General features: G+C 36.5%; 2 protein-coding genes across 3 annotated transcripts in view; both read left to right on the forward strand.

Moving 5' to 3' along the window:
- wwc1 (WW and C2 domain containing 1) overlaps window positions 1-12,868 on the forward strand; it is a 29,972-nt gene extending 17,104 nt beyond the window's left edge. Inside the window, exons 11-22 of one of the 2 annotated variants that reach the window (XM_079405352.1) lie at window positions 2,682-3,208; window positions 3,855-3,972; window positions 4,053-4,220; window positions 4,879-5,071; window positions 5,185-5,325; window positions 6,065-6,123; window positions 7,340-7,487; window positions 7,590-7,754; window positions 7,858-7,950; window positions 9,065-9,289; window positions 9,398-9,516; window positions 10,891-12,868. In XM_079405352.1, the coding sequence (XP_079261478.1) occupies window positions 2,682-3,208; window positions 3,855-3,972; window positions 4,053-4,220; window positions 4,879-5,071; window positions 5,185-5,325; window positions 6,065-6,123; window positions 7,340-7,487; window positions 7,590-7,754; window positions 7,858-7,950; window positions 9,065-9,289; window positions 9,398-9,516; window positions 10,891-10,957 (2,023 nt within the window). In that variant the 3' untranslated portion in view covers window positions 10,958-12,868. The remainder of the gene's footprint in view (window positions 1-2,681; window positions 3,209-3,854; window positions 3,973-4,052; window positions 4,221-4,878; window positions 5,072-5,184; window positions 5,326-6,064; window positions 6,124-7,339; window positions 7,488-7,589; window positions 7,755-7,857; window positions 7,951-9,064; window positions 9,290-9,397; window positions 9,517-10,890) is intronic. The other variant, XM_079405353.1, reaches the window with a different exon arrangement.
- Window positions 12,869-14,982: 2,114 nt separating this feature from the next.
- On the forward strand, window positions 14,983-20,273 carry LOC306862804 (CCR4-NOT transcription complex subunit 8-like). The gene is made up of 7 exons (XM_079405808.1): window positions 14,983-15,085; window positions 15,704-15,891; window positions 16,700-16,893; window positions 17,000-17,161; window positions 18,785-18,929; window positions 19,032-19,142; window positions 19,258-20,273. Exons 2-7 carry the CDS (start codon window positions 15,775-15,777, stop codon window positions 19,384-19,386), a joined length of 858 nt encoding a protein of 285 aa, XP_079261934.1. The 5' UTR covers window positions 14,983-15,085; window positions 15,704-15,774; the 3' UTR covers window positions 19,387-20,273.
- Window positions 20,274-20,449: the final 176 nt, after the last annotated feature.

The following is a 20,449-nucleotide window of genomic DNA, read 5'->3' on the forward strand; positions in this document are numbered from 1 at the left end:
CTCATAATATTGACTGCATGTTTAATTTTTCTGTCTGTTGGCTAATCAGGATGCACCAATGTTAATTATCCTATACGATAAATGTGTAAATACATTCATATTAATGTCACTCTTGTCAATAAACAATAAACAGCTATTATTAAAATTTAATTTAAAATAATTATTCAAATTCTGTACTGTTTTGTCTAAATAAAAATGTAACATTAAAAAAGGCAAATCAGTCATTTTAAATGATATAAGTTAAATTGGATATTTATAGTTTGTTTATATATATATATATATATATATGCACGCACGCACACACAAACACCTATATATATATATATATATATATATATATATATATATATATATATATATTATTGACGTAATATTTATAATATTATACAAACCCGATTCCAAAAAAGTTGGGACACTGTACAAATTGTGAATAAAAACAGAATGCAATGATGTGGAAGTTTCAAATTTCATTTTATTCAGAATACAACATAGATGACATATCAAATGTTTAAACTGAGAAAATGTATCATTTTAAGGGAAAAATAAGTTTATTTCACACATCTACACATCTCAAAAAAGTTGGGACAAGGCCATGTTTACCACTGTGTGGCATCCCCTCTTCTTTTTATAACAGTCTGCAAACGTCTGGGGACTGAGGAGACAAGTTGCTCAAGTTTAGGAATAGGAATGTTGTCCCATTCTTGTCTAATACAGGCTTCTAGTTGCTCAACTGTCTTAGGTCTTCTTTGTTGCATCTTCCTCTTTATGATGCGCCAAATGTTTTCTATGGGTGAAATATCTGGACCGCAGGCTGGCCATTTCAGTACCCGGATCCTCCTTCTACGCAGCCATGATGTTGTAATTGATGCAGTATGTGGTCTGGCATTGTCATGTTGGAAAATGCAAGGTCTTCCCTGAAAGAGACAACGTCTGGATGGGAGCATATGTTGTTCTAGAACTTGGATATACCTTTCAGCATTGATGGTGCCTTTTCAGATGTGTAAGCTGCCCATGCCACACGCACTCATGCAACCCCATACCATCAGAGATGCAGGCTTCTGAACTGAGCGCTGATAACAACTTGGGTTTTCCTTGTCCTCTTTAGTCCGGATGACATGGCGTCCCAATTTTCCAAAAAGAACTTCAAATTTTGATTCGTCTGACCACAGAACAGTTTTCCACTTTGCCACAGTCCATTTTAAATAAGCCTTGGCCCAGAGAAAACGCCTGCGCTTCTGGATCATGTTTAGATATGGCTTCTTTTTTTACCTATAGAGTTTTAGCCGGCAACGGCGAATGGCACGGTGGATTGTGTTCACCGACAATGTTTTCTGGAAGTATTCCTGAGCCCATGTTGTGATTTTCATTACAGTAGCATTCCTGTATGTGATGCAGTGCCGTCTAAGGGCCCGAAGATCACGGGCATCCAGTATGGTTTTCCGGCCTTGACCCTTACGCACAGAGATTGTTCCAGATTCTCTGAATCTTTGGATGATATTATGCACTGTAGATGATGATAACTTCAAACTCTTTGCAATTTTTCTCTGAGAAACTCCTTTCTGATATTGCTCCACTATTTTTCGCCGCAGCATTGGGGGAATTGGTGATCCTCTTGCCATCTTGACTTCTGAGAGACACTGCCACTCTGAGAGGCTCTTTTTATACCCAATCATGTAGCCAATTGACCTAATAAGTTGCAAATTGGTCCTCCAGCTGTTCCTTATATGTACATTTAACTTTTCCGTCCTCTTATTGCTACCTGTCCCAACTTTTTTGGAATGTGTAGCTCTCATGAAATCCAAAATGAGCCAATATTTGGCATGACATTTCAAAATGTCTCACTTTCAACATTTGATATGTTATCTATATTCTATTGTGAATAAAATATAAGTTTATGAGATTTGTAAATTATTGCATTCCTTTTTTATTCGTAATTTGTACAGTGTCCCAACTTTTTTGGAATCGGGTTTGTAGAATAATTTAATTTACTCACTCCCATTCTCTCATATAATTTTAAACCCATATGACTGTTGTTAATCTTTGGAGCAAAAATATATTTTTATTATTATAACAGATATTTGTAATATTCTCGTTTCTCAGAAAAACAAAACAGAACAAAAAAAAAATTGTCCATCCATTAAATGTTCATGCAACCAAAATTTTCAGGCTTCAAAGAGAAAAAAATTTACTTGTAAATGTAAGTATTTTATTGTGCAGTTTTGAATATCAGCAGGAAGGGCAAGCTGCATGTCATAAAAACTTTTCCTCACTATATATGATGTAATCACGTTGCAATCAGAATGCTGAAACGTATCCAAAGAATCAGAGTTCTGAAGTTATAAAACGATGCAACCGAACGCACTTGGTAACAATAGCTTTGCATTACTTTTTATTTTGACTAATGCCTAATTCATATTCAGCATCTAGTTAAGGCACATCAAAGGCATTTTGTATGCAGGAACAGTCTCTTGTATGTCTAATGAGCCTTCCATGCCTTAATTAACATGTTTGCTTTAAAGCAGAATGCATTTGATGTTAAGACTTGAAATAGGGTAGAATGAGACGATATGGGCGGGGGGGGGGGGGGGGGGGGAGCGTGAACCGGAGCTACTTTATGAATAACTTCCCTGCTGTCATTCTTTCCCCACTGCTGTCTCTTTCCATCGACATCAAAATTCCAGTCTGTCAGCCAGCACGCTGTCATGTTCCTCAGGCAGCAGCCGTGGATCGTTGACTTCCAGCCGGGGATCCCTGGCCACGTCCAGCTTGGGCTCCACTTCCTCTCTCAGCTTCACAGACATCTACCTGGAGCAGCCTGAACTGGGCGACCCTGATTTCCAGAACAAACTGGACTCTATTTTGCAGGAGGGAGGCACCTCTGGCTACAGGCCCTCCAGCTCCATCACCACCATCCATGAGAACGAGGTCTCGTCCTCCTCCAGGCAAGTCAGTAGTGGGCCGGGGATGAGCCAGAGAACCCAAGTACTGCGGCTGTCAGAGACACCTCACTCTATGCCCTCCCTGTCTCCGCGTTCCTCGCTGTCTTCCCTCTCTCCTCCTTGCTCACCCCTTGTTACCGATGCTTCCTTCCTATCGGGAGAGGCCTTCTCTGGTCCTGCCTCACAGTTGGATTTAGATCTGCAAACCAGGCTGATGGAACTACGGTTAGAAGAGGACCACCAACAAGGTGCAGTAGAGTCTTTGAAAGGTACATGGCTCTTTCCATGAACAAAATGTTATTGTCTTACTGTATGTATTATTATGTGTTACTGATATTAATATATATTTATTGTGTATTACTGATAGTTGCCTTTTAATTCTTGCCATGTAAAAGGTTATTGTTTATAGGGAAATAAACTAAAGGATTAATCAACTGATCAGAAAATAATCTAGCCTACAGGTCAACCGTAAAAGTAATCATTAGCCAAGTCGAATAAACTGGAGAAAAACAATAGATTATTTGTAAATTAACTAGAGGATTATTTGATTAAGAAAAGTAGATTAATTGTAAAAATTTGTCAATAAATTTTTCTTTTTTGGAAATGGTATAAAAGAAAAAAAAAAAAAAAAGAAAGAAAAAAGCATGTACATTGAACCAAAATGAATAAAAAAGAGTGAATTTCTAGAAATTCGATAAGATTTTTTTCTTGCCTTTTCCATTGTAACTTTGTCATCCGCAATCCAGAATTCCATCTGAAACTAGAGAACCCCTCTGAATGTCTAGTATGATAGGGTAGATTTACAGCTCACTCCCAACTAGCCCAGCAGGTGAACTCACTCGAGATCAGGAACCTAACACCCATCCAGAGTGACGTGGTGTCACATTTCTACTCACCCCTTTTCTGTGCCTGCAGATGCTGTTACGCAAACAAGGATGTCTGGGCCGGGATCGAAGAAGGCAGGAGTAACGTCAGCCGTGTCTGACGAATCAGTAGCAGGCGATAGCGGGGTATACGAGCCCTCAGAGAAAAGGTAGACCTCTAGTTTTGTTATCAGTTAGTTTCATCACAGACCCTATTCGGATAGTTAAATGGTGCTGTTTATTCCCACAGGTCGGGGCTTCCTGTTGAGCAACAGCTGGGCTATGATGACGGCAGCTCAGCAAGCAGTGCTCAGATCAAACTCGGCCTGAAGTATGAAGCGAAAGAAAAGAGGTTCACAGTGTTCGTAATGCAGCTCTCCAACTATAGCACACTCTCCCTGCCAGCCAACCAGAACATGTGAGGATTGCGCTCTCTCAGCCAGCTTCATTTAAAGTTGATGGAGACATTAATTTTAATCAGCAGGATGTAATTTTGATGAACTATCTCTGCTAGGGAAATGGGCTGGGTATTACAAATGGAATTAACCCATTCAATAGTTATCAAATGGTAATATAAAGTGGAAGAATCGATTCACAGATGCTTTGCAATTCTTTCTCAAATGATTCTGGATCAGTCCATAAAAATAATTAAATGTGACTGAGAGTTAAAGGGATAGTTCACCCAAAAACGAATATTCTGTCATTAATTGCTCACCCTCATGTTGTTCCAAACCTGTAAGACCTTCATTCATCTTTTTTTCATTTTTGGGTGAACTATCCCTTTAATGATTCCTGTGTACATATCAGACAGACATTTTATTATGGCTTTTATGTATAATATTTACAATTTAGCAAATATAATGCCTCTGTACTTTTGCTGAAAAATTAAGATAATTTGAGAATTATTTTGAAATTGAATTTCAACATTGTATTGAATCATTTGATTCCTAAACCCAAGGTTGCTTTTCCCCACAACCATTTTTTGGAGCTAAAACGCTCTAAGACTTGTCCTGTGCCCATCTCTCATACAAAAGCCAACTCTGATAGGAGTTTCTGTTGGATTTGATCTATTGCAGATATATCCGTGTGGTGGTACTGCCGTGCTCAGAACCCGTTCGCTGCCTGTTCCGCACCCACGGGGCTCTGCCGCAGGAACCCTTAGAGTTTAAGGAAGCGTTTAGCCTGCAGATGTCCTCCACTGCTCTCAGACAGAAGACTCTACGTATTGATGTCTGTAGCACCAGCAAGTCTGGTCGAGAGGACTGTCTAGTAAGTATCTGATTTGAGAAAATAAACAGAGTGATGATGCCTAAATACAGTCATATAATGGTATGTGAATATAGGCCTGGGTTATTCAGTTCTTGTCTTTTTTCTCTTGAAAGGCTGGTGCTCAGATCAGTTTGGCTGATGAAGAGTATTCAGAGGAGTGTTGCACCAAGTGGTACAACCTCCTCAACTGCACATACATGCCAGAAATGGATGGAAAGCACAAGGAAAGAGAGGTCTCTGTTCAGCAGGAGCTGGTAAAACGAACACACGCACACACACACACTCCTCAACTCATTTTACCTCATCACAGCCAAATGCCTTTCTAATATTTCTTGGAATCGGTCTTGCCAAACTGCTAAGCTTATTGAGGAACAAGGAGCCTTCATTAATATTATATTTGTTTCTTTCATCATTCAGATGAAGAAATGGGTTCTTTCTTCCCCAAACGGTCCTTTCTGGTCTTTAATACTGTTGATGATCAAATTACATAGAACAGGCTGTTTGTAAATTCGAAACAGCTGATAAAAAGCAAAGCAACTAATTCTGTTGAGATGGATTAAGGAAATGTAGTTTTATTTTACTGTCACTTTCCACGAATGAGGTACAAAATAAGGCCTGGGGCTCTCACGATTTGTGTGTTACTTTCTCAAAATTAATATTTTGTTTGATTTTAATTGTTGGATGCAATGGAGAAGGTCAAGAACTCCGAGTTGGCACTGACCAAACTCAAAATTTTAATATACATTTTAATACATTTCATTCTAATGCTTTTTAAACAAAATGGGACATGAATTTGTACCCTATTAAAGCACCATAAAAAAGTGCCTCATTTACATTTAATCGTTTTACCAGATGCAGTTTTTCCAAAAGAACTTACAACTAGATAAAAAGGTCTAGTAAATGTTTGGTAAATTTCAGAAAAGTCATAATATTGTACTTTTTTGTTTTGTTTTGTTTTAAATACATGATCTTCATCTCTTGATTCATTTGTAGGCTCCCAGTACCTCAGAGGGCACTGTTGCACACCTGGAGAACGCTCCTCTGGAGGACTGGTATGTTACCTGCCACAACTTGTATAATAAGCTTTAATCCTATTTAGCACAGCTGTCAACTTAACAGTATGTCAGTGTGACTCTGGGTTTCATATCACATCCAGTATCCCACCCAGCATGCACACGGACAATTAACAAGCTCTTTGGATCTCATATTCCATCTCTTTCTTTTCCAATCCCTTTTTTCCTATTGAATGACCTCCTTTCTGCTGTCTCGTGGGAATTCATCATTGTGTGATGGCACACGATGACTCGCTTTTCCTGATGTTTGATCTGCTCCGCCAAAATTACATTAGTAACGTAAACAGGATGAACAACTAATCCAAGTGCAGTGCCTGAGCAATACTGAGCGGCATTATTCTCTCATGCCATTTTCTGGACTCTCTTGTGGTTGCTTCTCAGTAAATTATCTCACCGTGCCACATGTCGATTGGCTGTAGGGCAGTCTCATGATTATAACCAAAACTGCACTAGAAGACCTGATTGTTTCAGACGACGATTCAACCACAACCACCTGTCATAGAACTTAAAAACAAAAACAGGAATGTGACATGGCTGCATTTTTCTAAGAGCATTTCCACCCTTACTCGCACTTGTTTCTGAAAGGTTGCAGACTAGATAAGTAAGTGTTGCTCTTTTAGGAACATTACGGTTTGACTCAACCATGTCACAGCAATAACTTTCGGTTTAATTTGGAGCACTGTGACTTTCAGTACTGATGGGCTGAATAATGTCAAACAAGAACATACATTAATTCATTTTTATATAAATTTCATATTTTCAATGTGTATTCAAGTTTGTTTAACTTAGAATCCGCTGCATTGACCAAAGTAAAGGTGCTTAGTTTTTGGAAGTGGTGCTTACACATTGCTACATTATCCTTGCCCCTTAAAAGTTTTTTTTAAAAGTGAAAACTAAATGAATTAACAGAGAAATGGCTGTAATTACTTGGACAAAATAAACCATAATAAACAATAATAAACAATTTCTGGGTACTAAAATGGATGGAAACAAAAAGTAACACTGAAACTAAATGGAAGCAAAACTAAAAGTAGTAATTTTCATATGATAAAAATGAAATCGAAATAAAACCTTTTTATGTACTGTTAAAACCGACTGAAACAAAACTGAAAAAAAAAAAAAAACCATGCATGGGAAAATTAAAAATTTTGAGCCATAATAACCCTGCTGTCAAATGGTATGTGTGATATAATAGCCCCGCAGAGGCTTTGGAGGGTGACGTGTTTGTGGATGAAGAAGGTAGTGATGGTGAGGAGGACGAGGCGTTCTACCCCGACGACTGCCAGTGGGAACAGGAGGAAGAGCCAGTTAAACCTGGACCAACAGCAGTCATAACGGAAAAGGTGACATTGATGATTCATTTACATAGAACTTTCTCATCGCTTTTATGCAATTTTGTGTACCTTTTCAATGAAACTTGTTGACATGCTCTCTTTACTTATTAGGTGAATAAACAGACAAGCGTGGATGGTCTCCTGCATTCTGCTTCGGTTGTTCGGCCCAAGGAGCGGCGACATGATGTCCATCAGCAAAACCCTTTTTTGCGAGGAAACACCATCATCCGGTCCAAGACATTTTCCCCTGGACCTCAGAGCCAGTATATCTGCAGGGTAAGAACACACATACAACACACACACACAAATATATGTACATACTGATAGTGGTATTAGAGCTCAGTTTTTTTACCAATACCCACATTAATCACGTCACCAGATCAACCGCAGCGACAGTGACAGCTCCACCCTGTTTAAGAAATCTCCCTTCGTCCGGAATGCCTCAGAGAGACGGAGTGTTCGAATGAAGAAGGTAACATAAAAATATTGACATTGACATTACTCATTTGGGAAATAAATTGTACTATTTGTACAATATAACACATTGCCATTGCAAATATAAACCCTGTTTGTTCAGTTTGGTGTCTAATAAACCTCTCATTACTTTAATAGCTCAAAAAATGCTTTACATTCAGTTTGATGCGTTATGGCTTCTGCTAATCTTATGAAAACTCATTCTAAAGAAAATTGATAAACTCAATAAACATGCTTCAACCATCCTCCATGAAAAAAATGTTTGGGGCTCAAATATGAAAAACATGGGAGTGTCTGGGCCCCCTAAGCATAAAAACTGTGTAGTTAATCTCAACTCCAAGACAGGGTTAGAATCAAATTCCACTCAGTGATCCACTGAATGTTTCTGAATGCATTTCACCAACCCTAAAGCCAAATGTTTTCCTTAGAAAGGGGAGTTAAAGCTTTTTAGCAGAAGTTTAATATTTAATACCTACATTTCTGTACTGACCTGTGGTCAGTGTTAATGAAGCACCGTCTCAGCGTGAGGAAATGGGTTCGCTGAGTACCTTCACAGGCCCTTAAATAGTCTAGAAAGGTCAGGTTTGCTCTCACAGTGTCTTAGGAGACACATTAATTTGAGTCTATTAAAGACACTAAGGTGTTGAAAGTTTGCATTGATTTGCTTAATGAGGACGGTACTGAGAGCTTCAATGATTTATAGTACAGGCTTTAAAGTCTCTTTTAAGTTATTTATAAGTTACAATCACAAGGGTAAGGTAAATGGTGTTAACCAAATGGCTATTGGCGTCAAGCAGTTTCAGATTTGTTTTCAACATTGTTTTTTCACTAAATTAACACACTGATGAATGATACTGAATACTTTTCATTTATATGTGCCAATATAACAATACCAATACAGTGGTCAGTGAATCTCTGGGAATGTCTAAGTTCAAAATCTAACCTAACCTGGAAATGAACAAAGTTATAAGATTTTAAAGAAGAATTTACATCACTGGTCACAGACGTTTGAGTCCCTATATACAATACAAAGCAATAAATAGCACAAGACACAAACATGACCCAAAAGAATAACTGATAGTTTTCACCCCTTTGTTCTCTCTCCTCCACAGATGCAGGTCAAAGGTCTGGACGGGCTCCTGCGCACCTCTCTGGATCTGGAGCTGGACTTGCAGGTCACTCGCACACGTCACAGCCGACTGAACGAGGAACTGCATGTGCTGCGGGAGCTAAAGGAGCAGTTAGAGAGCGCCCGGCAACAGGGCCAGCACATTCTTCCCACATGGGTGCAGGAGGACGAGCGCTTTCGTCTGTTGCTCAAACATACAGAGAGACAGGTGAGTCCCACTAGATTTCCAGAACTAACAAATCCACAGAAGGCCTGTCATCGGGCCCTCTTATACAACATTCCAGCATCTGATTTTGTGTTGCCACTCTCTCTTTAGACCCATGAAGAGCAGCTACAGGAACAGAGGGTAGAGAAGATGATGCGAGCAGCAGCCAAGGATGTGCACAAGATTCGTGGACAGAGTCTCAAGGAGGTTGCTGGGGTCCAGTCCTTTAGGTGGGCATCTGTTGCTACCTATCCAAACCACTGTTTTTGAGCTGATCCTAAACATTGTTTTAAGTGTAGGTTATTGGAGGAAGAAATAGCTCAACAGTTGTTTCCTATAGAGTTTGAATTTGCTAATGACGCGTTACTCTAATTGACCCCGTCACAGATTGTGATGATGCGTTTCCACAGTTATTTAAAAAAAAAAAAAAAAGTACATTTATAACACTATAGTACTGTTGTATTACCTTGGCATTAAATTACAGAGCACTAGTTAACGCTGCTGCATGTGTGTTTCTAGTAGACATTTCTTTGGCTTTTGATCGCCAGAATCAATCTCTTAATATATTTTTTTCCTTCTTTTAGAAAATTACTGAAACAATATGTGACCCTGGACCACAAAACCAGTCTTAAGTTGCTGGGGTATATTTGTAGCAATAGCCAAAAATACATTGTATTGGTCAAAATTATCCATTTTTCTTTTATGCCAAAAATTATTAGGATATTAAGTAAAGATCATGTTCCATGAAGATATTTAGTAAATTTCCTACCGTAAATATATTAAAACTTAATTTTTGATTAGTAATATGCATTGCTAAGAACTTCATATATATATATATATATATATATATATATATATATATATATATATATATATATATATATATATATATATATATATATATATATATATATATATATATTTATTTATTTATTTTTTTATTTTTTTTTCAAATAGAAATGCAAAAATCTGATTTGTTGTAGTTTCCATTCATCACCACAGATTTCCCCAGCTATGATGACTTTAGCTTCAAAGAACCCCAGAAATGTGAAAAGGGTCCAGTAGCATAAAAACACGACATGCACAAATATTGGGCTAAAATAATACATTTTTAAAGACATTGATAATTTTTTTAAATTATTTATGATTTACTTAATAGGATTGACGTAAATATTCAGCTTATTTTCCAATGCAAAAGTTTTCTGTTAATGTGTGAGACTTGAGAGACAGCTGATATATGGAAAAAACCTGATGGAAAACAAAGTGCAGTCAATGGTAAAACTATTTATGCTACAAATCAGTGTTTTTGTAAATACAATAATACATTAAAATAATATAGTAAACAATAGTAGTTTGCTGTATAAAGCAGCATAACAAGCTTTGAACAGCTACAAAATAACTGGAAGTGAATGACACTGAAATCCCTGCATATTCAATTAAAAAAATGAATAGCCATCACATCTGGAGTACATCTTTAAAATTCTTTCTGGGTAGGCAGCTCGATATGGTTTGGAGCAGAGCTAATATTAAGCAATAACCCTTCCATTGTTTTGTTTTTCATTCAGTTTCAAGCTGTACTTATTGTCTGCTGTAATCTCTCATAGAGAGAAGATGGCCTTCTTCACCAGGGCAAAGATAAACATTCCTGACCTACCAGCTGACGACGTGTAGAAGATATCCATCTTAAATGCTGTTTCCATGGAGACAAAACTGACATCTGGCGGTATTATGAAGAATGAAGAATGGTGTGACAGGAAAATGTATGTTGGGCAGGAAAACTGTAATTTTAAAACACTGGGTTTTATCTCTCAAAACTGAAATTGTATAGATCCGTGTTTTTTTTTTTTTTTTAGATAGATTTATTTTTTAATTTCACCATGTTCTGTTACTAATAAGAGTATCCATATCTGTACTAGGTATTTTACTGGTCATTCAAAAACACCAGTTCGTCTTTGAAACGAGTATGAAACATGCTGCTCTGCTAATTGGGCAGAACTGCTTACTGTAACTCTTGAAGATGTGAAAACAGATACTTAGGGTACTACTTCTATTCATAGCACAAGGGTTCAGGACAAAATGAATGGGCTAAATCCTACTACTCCAGTCACGTCCCTCTAAAACAAGCACATCTGTCCACATTTATGTTCAACAGTTGTTGGGTTTTTTTATTTTGCAAATGTGTAAACGGTTACAGATGTTAGCAAGCATGAATCTAAAGCATGAGTTAATTAGACCGGTTAGTTGACTAAATTGATTGCTAACAGTTCTCCATGTTCGTTTTGTTAATTGCACATGCAAACAAGACACGTTAGTTCAAATGTTCGTAAAATAATGTAGAAACTGCACTTAGTTCCACAAACTCTCAGGTAGAATATCAGATAGTTCATGCACTTTAATAGAAAAAAAGGTATCAATATAGAGAATAAAGCACATTGTGAACGCTAAGATCGTACTGTCCCGTATACTAGCTCTTGTTGCATCTTTGGAAAACATTAAGCGTCTTTTTAGGTTATATTAACTTCCCATTCAAGTTCCTACAGTGGCATGTCCTCATAGTGTTTCATTTCTACTGGTTTGGATCTCTTCTAATCTTAAAAAAAAAAACCCTCACAAGTCTACAGGTTTGCTCTAGACTACAAACTTGGCTTTGTATGTGACTAATAAGCTACTGAACACAAACGGTGGCATCAAAGCCAGTCTTTGGTGTGTTGAATCTCAAAAACTCTTATCATATTTCACTCCATAAACAAAAGAAAAATAGGAAATTATATTTGGAGTACGATTTGCATAAAATTAATTGAAATGTAAGATTATTTAGGTGAAAATCAAGCACATTTTGTCTAAATTCTTAATAGTCTTATGTGAATGAAAAACTCGTTGCCGTTAGGCAGTGTCATATGCATTACTGTAATAAGAATGATTTTTTTTTCTCTCTCTCTCGTAATGTAAAATTAAGTGCTATCACAATGTAGAGCAAATATGTTCGTTGTTGTTTTATACACTAATGAGAAAAATGTCTTTCAGTAGACTAGTACCTGAAAATAATCCAATCAAATCAAAATCAAAAATCTTTAATAGCCATAAAAAAGGTGTAATTTTTGTAATTTCTAATTGTTGGTCTTTTGAATTTGGAGAAAAATATGACCTGGATAGTTTTTGTGAGATTTAAGTAAAAGTGTTGAAATTTGGAATCGTATAATTGCTGCGGCAAGAAAACGTCAACACATCTAAGGCACTGAAAGCTGTGAAGGCACGCAGTTTATAATTCCCATCTCTCCCTGTAAACACTTAATAATGTATCGCACGCCACTGCAGAGATTCGTTTGTGTAACATTAGGAGACTCCTCATACGGAGGGAGTCACTGATGATTTGCATTATGTAAATGAGCGCTCCCTCTATGCTAAACTAAAATTGATTTTCACTTAAATCTTCATCTACATGCAAAATGTTCAGTTAAATCCAATTTTTGGACCGTATCTCGATAATAGATGACTATGAATGTTACTACCATGTAATTAAAACCCCTTTTGAACAATAGCTTTGCATCACAGGCCAAGATGTTAGTCTGAATGTAGCACTTTAAAAAAAAAGCCCCAGTTGATGCGACCCTTTATTTGATACTGATTTACATTGTACATAATTCTGGCCTAATTTAACCAGTTATGAACCTGCCCGATTTTATGGATTTTGCTCACATTTAAATGTTACGTGAAATCTCCAGTCGACCTACACCTGGTTAGGCTAAGGTGTAGGTCATGCTCTTGACATCTTTTTGTATTCGCTCAGTTCCCCTGCTGGTATGCCTTCCCAATGTACAGTTATGTTCTTAATGAGATTCTCCTGTGTTTCAGTATGTTTTTTTTTTTCCTCAAGGAAATATTGAATGTACTGTCATTGGTTCAACCTCAGATCAACTAATGTCATAGGAATTGTAGCAGCAATATTTCTACTCTCATTACATTGCATAAATGTATCCGTATGCACTAAGCAGGTGATGATATGCTCCAAAATGATACCACAATGTTTGAAACTAGTGTGAAGTCTGGTACGGATGGTCCAGAGGCCCTCCTTCATCTGCAATGCACATATGCATATGGCCTAGTCTCTTGCTCCACCTAGTGGCATACAGACAGTGTATTGAACTTGTACTAGCACTCTTGTTTTGAGACCCTAATTTCTCCTGCATTGTGGTTTTGCCTAAAATTGGTTTAGGGGATGGAGATTGCACATTTATTTTGATGGCGTCGCATTATAAAGGACATCTAAGACCCAACCGAAATGCTGTCCCAAAGCTTTTAGCCAAATATCTAATTCAAATAGATATAGCTTTCACTTTAAAGCCACTGTACTCTGTTGTTTAACTGTTTATGAAAGTACAAACATTTCTTTGACTTCTGTTTCTCTTCTTTAATGTATTATTTCTGCAGATTAGACCCAGTTAGAGTACCAACATAGAGTACATCCCAGCTTAGTTTGTTAAGCTGCTGCGTGATGCACATTTTTCTCACATTGGCATTTTTAATTAAGGTACTTTTTATTATTATTTTTACCAGAGCTTTTCAGATTTACAGTTTTTACAAATTTACAGTTTTGAATGTGAGAGAAACAATAGGTCCCCTTTAAATTTGTACTGTTTAACTGGAAACACTACAGTTTATCTCATTCTGAGAGTACTCGAACAATAGACAATGTCTTATGTTTTCACTGGTCGTACAGTATCTACCGTTCACAGTATATGTTGAAGAGAGTTGTCTTGATTGATTAGATATCAATTCTGAGGTTCATAAGGACATAATATTTGGCTTTTTTATTTGGACGCTTGGTCCAATCATGCATAAATCATGTAATACTTGCTCAAAATAATCACAAGGAGAAAAAAAATGCTGTCAGTATCTGATGCTGGTAGTCATGAATGATTCATTTGTTTATTGTTCATAGTAGGACTTTATTTAGAAAAATCCAGTGCATCTAATTTTTTTTTTTTTTTAATCTTGTATTAATGATGGAAAAAGAACCTGATCTGATCACAGAGATGGTTTGAGAAGTACAGCTTGTATTTATTGCACTTTTGTGATTTGGGTGTGTTGTCTTTTCTTTTTCTTGTGAGACTTCTGAAAGCTGTGAATTTTATCATCGACACTGTACTGTCAACCAGAATTGTAAATATATCACCAGCGCAATAGTATGTTTTGTAGTTTCACAACAAATATAAAAAAATCCTTTCTTCTAATCTGTATAATGGTTTGTGTGTGTTTGTATGTGTATTGTCACATTCCTAATAATAGATTTACCTGTACAGAAATGTTTGAAGCCAAGATTTCCTTTCATTAAGTGCAGTTACTTACAGTAAAATATCAAAAAGGCAAAATATATGGCATTTTCAGCAAATGATTCCATTTATGCTATAAAAATGCATACCGGTGGTACTGTTTTACAAATGGCCCTTATATAAGGGTTGTCCAGCTTGCTTTTAGGTGCATGGCAAACACAACCTCTTGCCCATTACATTCCAGTTAAACTACATAATATCTATCTGTCTATCTCTCTATCGCGCTATCTATCTCTCTCTCTCTCTCTCTCTCTCTCTCTCTCAAATATTGTAAGAAGCACCCCCCCCCCCCCCCCCCCCCCCTTACATTTTGTTCCGCCAATGATTGAAAGGCTTTAGTTTTGGCGGGTGTTTTCCCACAATCCCGCAGGACCGGAAGCAGCGCGCTGTGTGTGTTTAGGGTCGCTGCTAGCTGTCCAGCTGCACAGCGGCTTTACATCTACATTATCTCCGACTATTCTCGTGCCAGGTAACTAAGTTAGTCATTCTGAAAGTTTGCGTTTTGATATTTGTTTAGTATCGTTTCATAGTCTCGCTGTAATACAGATGTTGTCTGTTAATGTGTTTGGAGACCGCAGAGAAACAGATGCTAACGTTTTAAGCTAATATCATCCCCATCTAGCAAAATTATGGTTAATTTGCTTTTATATTACACGACCGACTTCTTATTTGAACAGTTAAGATGTTTAAGCAAATTAGTTAATTGCTGTTTACATTGAAAATTCATTGGAAGATACTTGTGAATATTAAACTTGTATGGGTTAATATTCATGAACGATTAGGTGATATTTATGCTTATTTTAGTATTTCCATGAGGGTTACATTTGGAATAAATGCTTTAATAGACTCAAATCTAAGATAATGATAGTTTGTTTGGGTTTGGACTCGTGGTTGTTAAAAAAAATATATATATATATTCAGCAGTATTTCATTAATATTCACCTGCGTTTTTCCACTATATACGTGAATTAAAAGTCCTTTCCCTGATAATAGACTCAAATGGAGTTTGCGAACAGTGTCTATGTTAGTTAAATCCGAATAAAAGCCACGATTCAAGCCTCATTAATCTAACTGCTCTTCTTGGCAGAGTTTCTTTTGCCTGTGAGAGCTTCAGGATCGCAGTGTTACTTGGTCAGTTCCTCAGCCTTCATCATCATCATGCCAGCTGCACTTGCAGATACCAGTCAGATTATCTGTGAGGTCTGGGCCAGCAATGTGGAGGAGGAGATGAGGAAGATACGACAGATCATTCAGAGTTACAACTACATTGCCATGGTGTGTGTGTGCCTGTGTTTATGTTCCATATTGGTTTGCTATGGTCTAAAAAAGAAGTGTCCTATACTAATTTTGAAGGTGTTATTTAAACTATTATTTAAATTTCTACACTGCTGGTCAAAAGTTTAGAATAATTAAGTTTTTTTTTATATATATTTTTGAAAGTAGTCTCTTGAGGTTGTCAAGGCTGCATTTATTTGATCAAAATACAGTAATGAGAGTAATGGTGTGACATATTTAATTGTTTGTAAGTCGCTTTGGATAAAAGCGTCTCCTAAATGACTAAAAGTAAAGTAAATATTTAAGTGAACTATTTTTAATATATTTTAAAATGTAATTTAAATTTATTCCTGAGAAGTTTTCGGCAGCCATTACTGCAGACTTCAGTGTCACATGATCTTTCAAAAATAATTTTAATAAGATGATTTGCTGCTTAAATATTTAAAAAGATATTTCAGTGTTAGTTTTTGTGGAAACCATGATAATTTTTGACTATTATATATATTTTTTAACTTACCTTTGATCAGCATGGATGTTTTCTATAGGATCTTGTAACACTGAAGTAATGGCTGCTGAAGTTTTTTTGCCATCACAGGAATAAATGACTTAAAATTATTTGAAATAGATAATGATATTGGGTTCTTTTTCACAGTATTACTGTTTTTACTGTATATTTGATTAAATGCAGGTTTGGTGAGAAAAATCTCAAGGCATAATATTCAACAAAAATATTAGCAGCATGTTTGTGCTTTGCACAGTCTGTTGATTTATACTTGTTTTTATTATAATAATTTTTTTTGAATGTCAGGACACTGAGTTTCCTGGTGTGGTGGTTCGTCCCATTGGAGAGTTCCGTAGTACTGTTGACTATCAGTACCAGCTCCTGAGGTGCAATGTGGACCTTTTAAAAATCATCCAGCTTGGCTTGACGTTTATGAATGAAGATGGAGACTACCCGCCTGGAACCACAACATGGCAATTTAACTTCAAGTTCAATCTGACGTAGGTGTCCAGCATTACTTGCTTATCCCTGTATTTTTAGGTTTAGCTTTAGCCAGAACTAGTACTATTAGTGATGGTGGGTGTTGTTTGGCTCCGTGTTTTGCAGAGAGGACATGTACTCCCAGGACTCCATAGATCTCCTTCAGAACTCTGGGCTACAGTTTAAAAAGCATGAGGAGGAGGGCATCGACACACTCTACTTCGCAGAGCTCCTCATGACATCAGGCCTTGTGCTTTGTGAAAATGTCAAGTGGCTCTCATTTCACAGGTAACACATAACACTTTTTTTTTTTTTTTTTTTTTTGTAATTTACGAGATTTGTTGTATTTTGAATTCAATGTTTCTATGTAAAAGGTAGAAAGTTGATCATACTGATTTCAAAGTCCAGGATTCATTAGTTTGAATATACACTGAACCAAAAACTCATCATAACATCATAGTTGATAATTCAGTATGCTTTATTTTTGACAAAACATCCCATGTTTTGTTAGTGACTGCACATTTGACAGTAATGCTTTTGTAGCGACCACATCACATTACAGAATTTAAATTAGCATACTATAACATACAAAAATATTTCAGCCAAATATGAGAATTGTTCCCTTTTGTCACTACCGAAACAATGATGACATGTTTCGGTCGTGACTGTTTTGGTAGTGACAATTTTATGAGATAACACCAAAAAAAACTACCAAAACAATCACTACCCAAACATTTGGTGGAGTTTTGGTAGTGATAATTTTTAGATACTTTTGAACCTAGCTCAAAGATGCTAATCAGCACATGGTTAGCTAGCACAGTTCTCAACAGTGGTACACATATAAAAGCTAAATGTTATGAAATAACTCCCAAAAAAAGTGTGCTTAACTGCAGGAAAAAAGGTGTTCGGTAGTGACATTCCATAAAGTTTTTCCATAAACAGATTTTTCATACTTTTTGAACAAATTTACCTCAAAATGATGGGGCCTATCTATGAGAGAGAAGGGGACACAGGAATATTTCCTAATCGTGTGTTTAAAATCAGTCTCAGCCAATGGACTAAAATGTACACTGTTTCGGACGTGAAAAATGTGGGACACATTTTTTTTTTTTTAGATATAGTTTCATAATTTACAGAGAAAATATAAAATATTTTTTTGAACTTCTCTTTTTAAAAGATTCAAAAAGATACTTCTTAAGGAAAGAAATAAGTAAATTTTTGGGTTTGGTTTTGGGACAGCCACCTCCCAATTGAAAGTACCCAATAAATGATTTTATATCAATTAAGCTTATTAATATTTTAAATACTATTGAGGCGTTCTATAGATAATATAGTAAATTGTGTAGTAATTAGTAAACATCTAAGATTTGAATACTTAAATACTTTTTAAATGTGTTTTTTGGTTACACCAATTCTGTAGAATGGCCTATATATAATGTGTGTGTGTATAAACCCAAACTAAAAATTAGAGTTTTCGTTTAGTCATCAATCGAAAATAAAGTTTAGGTTGTAAATTTGGACTCGGTATGATGTTCAGGGTGGCGTTTTTAAAGAGAAGTCATTCAAAGTCAAGCTCTTTGGCTGCTAGCTACCTCTCAATATTTCGGTTGAACACTTTTTACAATTTTAGCATCATTTTTAGCCACAGGTTAGGGTCCAGACTGCTGACATGTTTACCTGTTTTAGCTTATCCATCTTGGTGCACGAAATCGACACAGTCAAAACGCATCATTGACCATTATATGTTTATGCCCTTCACACTATTTCGTCCAAAAACTGTTTTGACAGTTGCTTTGGAATTATGGAAGTTGCTGCACATTTCAAATAAAATAAACATGACTTGTATTCCAGAAAATATGGTACATCGAGTGTGTTCTAAATGTTTTTATGTACTTTCTCTGTTCTCACTAGTGGGTATGATTTTGGTTACCTGGTGAAGCTGCTCACAGATTCCCGGTTGCCAGAAGAGGAACACGAGTTCTTTCAGATCTTATATCTTTTCTTCCCAGCCATTTATGACGTCAAATATCTAATGAAAAGCTGCAAAAACCTTAAGGTATGAAAAATACTGTAACCTGAGTTATAAGTGTTGTCCACTGTTATTATATAAAAAAAAAAAATATATATATATATATTTAATTTTTTTTGCTGTGTTTAGGGTGGACTTCAGGAGGTGGCAGACCAGCTGGAGCTAAAAAGGATCGGCAGGCAGCATCAGGCTGGCTCAGACTCGTTGCTCACTGGAATGGCTTTTTTCCGCATGAAAGAGGTTAGTTAATATTAGCCAAACCAGAGCATGGCTGAATAATGTGATTTTTAGCTGATCAGTCCTAACCTTTATTCTGCTGTCCTGTTTTTTTTTTTTTGTTTGTTTGTTTCTTCAGTTGTTTTTTGAAGACAACATTGACGATGCTAAGTACTGTGGGCGGCTCTATGGCCTGGGATCCGGTTCTTCTCAAAGTCAGAATGGAATTTCCAACTCCTCGCAGGAGGAAACCAACAACAAGCACTGACCAAAATCTAGTGGATGACGCACTTGTTTTAATCCCACCCAGCAGATATTGTTCTTTACTGTTCTTTACAAAGATGACTTCAAATAATTCATGCATTCTTAAAGGGACATTGGGAAATGCAAAGAAGCTAATCTCTGATTCTGTTCTGCTCTGTAGTCCATCATATTGCAATGTTCCAGGACTCCAGATGTGATCCTATTTTTTTCCATCAGCTGAAAATTGAAAATTTTATCTTGTTTTACAGTATTAAAAACACCATTGTTTTAAGCATGGGACCAGCGCTTGTGTATCTTATGGCTTACAAGACTCCAGGCATTTTAATATTCTCAGTCCTTTTTAGAAATGTTTTGATATTTTCTAGAAAGGCTCAAGATTTATTCATTACTGAGATAAGAGGAAATGCCCTCTCACTACTGGTACACATGACTATGGGGTTGTGTTTTTAAAATATGCCAGCATGTATGTATATTAAAATCTAAACTTTCAAAAGAAACTGCTATCTTTTTTCTGTAAGGAATACGTTTTAGATTCAGGTTTGGGGCATCTTTGGGAACACGAGTCCACTGGTCCTATGTAACAGTTTTAAATGTGTTCGTCTCACAATCTTGACTGTTTGTGGTACGTGTTTTTATTGTATCTGTTGTTCGAGGCAGTTATGTATTAAAATGTTTTCTATCGCCACAATGGTCTCGTGTTCTGAAAACTGACCCTTTGTTCCAGCTTTTCAAGTCAACATGAAGTGAAAATTTACCCTTCCATCTTATGAACAATTCATCTGTGCATGTTTCTTTTGAGCTCATTTTTTGTGAAGATTTCAGTGAAATGTGATGTATGCTGGACTTTTCAAATCATTCAGTCTAATTAAACCCTGCCCCTTCCTTATGACCAACTAAGCTCCCATTCAGATCTACCAATCAACAACTTTTTTCTTCAATCTTTTTGATTCAAATGTACACCACAATATGGCGAAAGATCTGTCGCTGCAAAAACGTACAATTTGAGTCTTAATATTGAAATGACATAAAACTGGGCTGCGTGTTGATAAAAAGCTAGTCATAAATGA

This window comes from Barbus barbus, assembly GCF_936440315.1.
Source record: "Barbus barbus genome assembly, chromosome: 43".
Taxonomy (NCBI): Eukaryota; Metazoa; Chordata; class Actinopteri; order Cypriniformes; family Cyprinidae; genus Barbus; species Barbus barbus.